General features: G+C 60.8%; 1 protein-coding gene across 1 annotated transcript in view; it reads right to left on the reverse strand.

Moving 5' to 3' along the window:
* Positions 1-2,379, reverse strand: part of LOC103774476 (myosin-6) — a gene marked incomplete at both ends in the record, with an annotated part of 7,394 nt that extends 5,015 nt beyond the window's left edge. The window contains 8 exons of the mRNA XM_008941886.1: positions 349-472; positions 562-679; positions 758-845; positions 956-1,023; positions 1,122-1,431; positions 1,577-1,747; positions 2,012-2,161; positions 2,261-2,379. Of these exons, the coding sequence (XP_008940134.1) occupies positions 349-472; positions 562-679; positions 758-845; positions 956-1,023; positions 1,122-1,431; positions 1,577-1,747; positions 2,012-2,161; positions 2,261-2,379 (1,148 nt within the window). The remainder of the gene's footprint in view (positions 1-348; positions 473-561; positions 680-757; positions 846-955; positions 1,024-1,121; positions 1,432-1,576; positions 1,748-2,011; positions 2,162-2,260) is intronic.
* Positions 2,380-2,423: the final 44 nt, after the last annotated feature.

The following is a 2,423-nucleotide window of genomic DNA, read 5'->3' on the forward strand; positions in this document are numbered from 1 at the left end:
GATGGATGGATGGGTTGGTGGGTGGGTGGGCTGTAGCTGGGCAGGTGGACAAGTAGATGGTGGGACCATGAGGTCCACAAGATCTCATGGATGGTGGGATCATGGGAAGACCACAGGACATCACCATGGAGTGCCTGAACTTGTCCTGGCTGCAGTAGGTGGAAGGGCGGGTTAGTGTGTGGATGGATGAATGGGCAGGTGGACACAAGGATGGTGGGACGAGGTGTGCATGACCTCAGGAATGGTGGAACCACGGAGTCAACAAGACCTCCTGAATGATGGGACCCCAGGGTCCACGAGACCTTGCGGACGGCGGGACCACAGGGGACAGAGACCACGTGACCTCACCTTGGTGTGCCCGAACTTGTACTGGCTGTGGTCGATGTCGATGGACCCCAGGAGCTTCTCGGCGCCCTTGCGGCTGTCGATGAACTGCCCCTCGGGGATGGCCGCGGGGTTCAGGATCCGGTACCTGGTGGCCAGGGAAGACGGGACACCCCCAGATCAGCCTCGGTGGGGTTGTCCACCCCCTCCCCACATCTTCTCCTCCACGCCTCCTACCGCTGGCGGAAGTCCCCGTAGAGGATGCGGTTGGGGAAGCCCTTGCGACAGATGCGGATCCCCTCCAGGACCCCGTTGCAGCGCAGCTGGTGCATCACCAGGGGGTTGTCCATCACACCTGGTGTGGGGTTGGAGAGGTGGGGTCAGCCACGAGCCACACCCACCACCCCTGACCCTGACCCCGCCCTTTGCTCACCTGGCGCCTTCCGCTCGTTGGGGACCAGGCAGCGGACGAAGTGGGGGTGTGTGGTCTTGAGGTTGGCCATCAGCTTGTTGAGGTTCTCCTGGGGAGGAGAGGAAGTTGACTAGTGGGCCGGCAAGAGAGAAGCCAAGGGGGCAGTGAGGGGTTGTCCTCCCTCCACCCCACGGCAGGTCCCCTCCATAGGTCCCTCACCCGGTGCAGGGCTGAGACGGTCTGGAAGGAGGAACCTTTCTTCTTGGCTCCTTTCCCTTTATCACCACCTGGGGAGAAGAGGGGTGGGGTGAGGCAGGAGAGGAGACTACTCTGGTGGGCGACGGTCTTCTCCATCCACCCATCACCCAACCACCCACCCACTCACCAGTATCTGCCCCAGCGTAGTTGGAGAAGAGGCTGGCCAAGAGCTTGAGGCCAGATTTCTGGTAGAGCCCCACCACTGTCTCGTTGAGGGGGTCCTTGTTCTTCTCCAGCCAGCCCAGGATGTTGTAGTCCACCGTGCCGGCGTAGTGGGTGAGGGAGAAGTGGGCCTCCGCCTTGCCCTTGATGTTGCGCGGCTTCCCAAAGTTGGCCGACTTGCCCAGGTGGTTGTCGTAGAGCTTCGCCTTGAAGGTCATGTCCGAGGCCTTGGGGAACATGCACTCCTCCTCCAGGATGGACATGATACCCATGGGCTGCAGAGGAGAAGACCCCATTGGCCATGAAGGACACCAAGCACAACTCAGCCAGCCACATTCGCCGTCCCTGGCAAGCTCCAGCTGGAAGGCTCCTCCTCCAGGAGCCCCCTCAGCCCCCAGGAGGCCCTGGGGCAGGTGGTACCTTCTCGATGAGGTCGATGCAGGCCTGGAGGTCCATGCCAAAGTCAATGAACTCCCACTCGATCCCCTCCTTCTTGTACTCCTCCTGCTCCAGCACGAACATGTGGTGGTTGAAGAACTGCTGCAGCTTCTCGTTGGTGAAGTTGATGCAGAGCTGCTCAAAGCTGTTGAACTGAGGGGAAGAGATGGCCCATGGGGTCAACGGAGTCAACCCAACACCCAGTGGGGTCAATGCAATGTCCAATGGGATCAACAGGGTCAGCTGAACCCCCAGTGGGGGTTAACAGGGTCAGTGTGACACACAGTGGAGTCAACACAATGCCCAAAGAGGCCAAGTTTCCACCCAAGGTCAAAGTGAAGATTGAGGAGATTAACCCATGCCCCAAGAGGACCAATGCCCGCCCCCCGCCCCGTGGCCACCCCTGCGAGGCCTCACATCAAAGATCTCGAAGCCGGCGATGTCCAGCACGCCGATGAAGTACTGCCGCGGCTGCTTGGTCTCCAGCGAGTTGTTGATCCTCACCACCATCCAGTTGAACATCTTCTCGTAGACAGCCTTGGCCAAGGCCCCGATGGAGTAGTACACCTGGAAGAGGGACATCCCAGCGGGGACACGGGGGCTCCCAGTGCCCTCCTTGCCCAGGATGGCACCGAAAGGAGGCGGTTTTGGGAGCGTCCTCCTCACCTGCTGGACATTCTGCCCCTTGGTGACGTACTCGTTGCCCACCTTCACGCGGGGGTGGCACAGCCCCTTGAGGAGATCGGCCGAGTTCAGCCCCATCAGGTACGCGGACTTGTCGGCATCTGCAGGGGCGCCGAGAAGAAGATGAGCTGCTGGGTCCCACCTC

The sequence above is a fragment of the Merops nubicus genome, unplaced genomic scaffold (genome assembly GCF_000691845.1).
Source record: "Merops nubicus isolate BGI_N331 unplaced genomic scaffold, ASM69184v1 scaffold26766, whole genome shotgun sequence".
Classification (NCBI taxonomy): domain Eukaryota; kingdom Metazoa; phylum Chordata; class Aves; order Coraciiformes; family Meropidae; genus Merops; species Merops nubicus.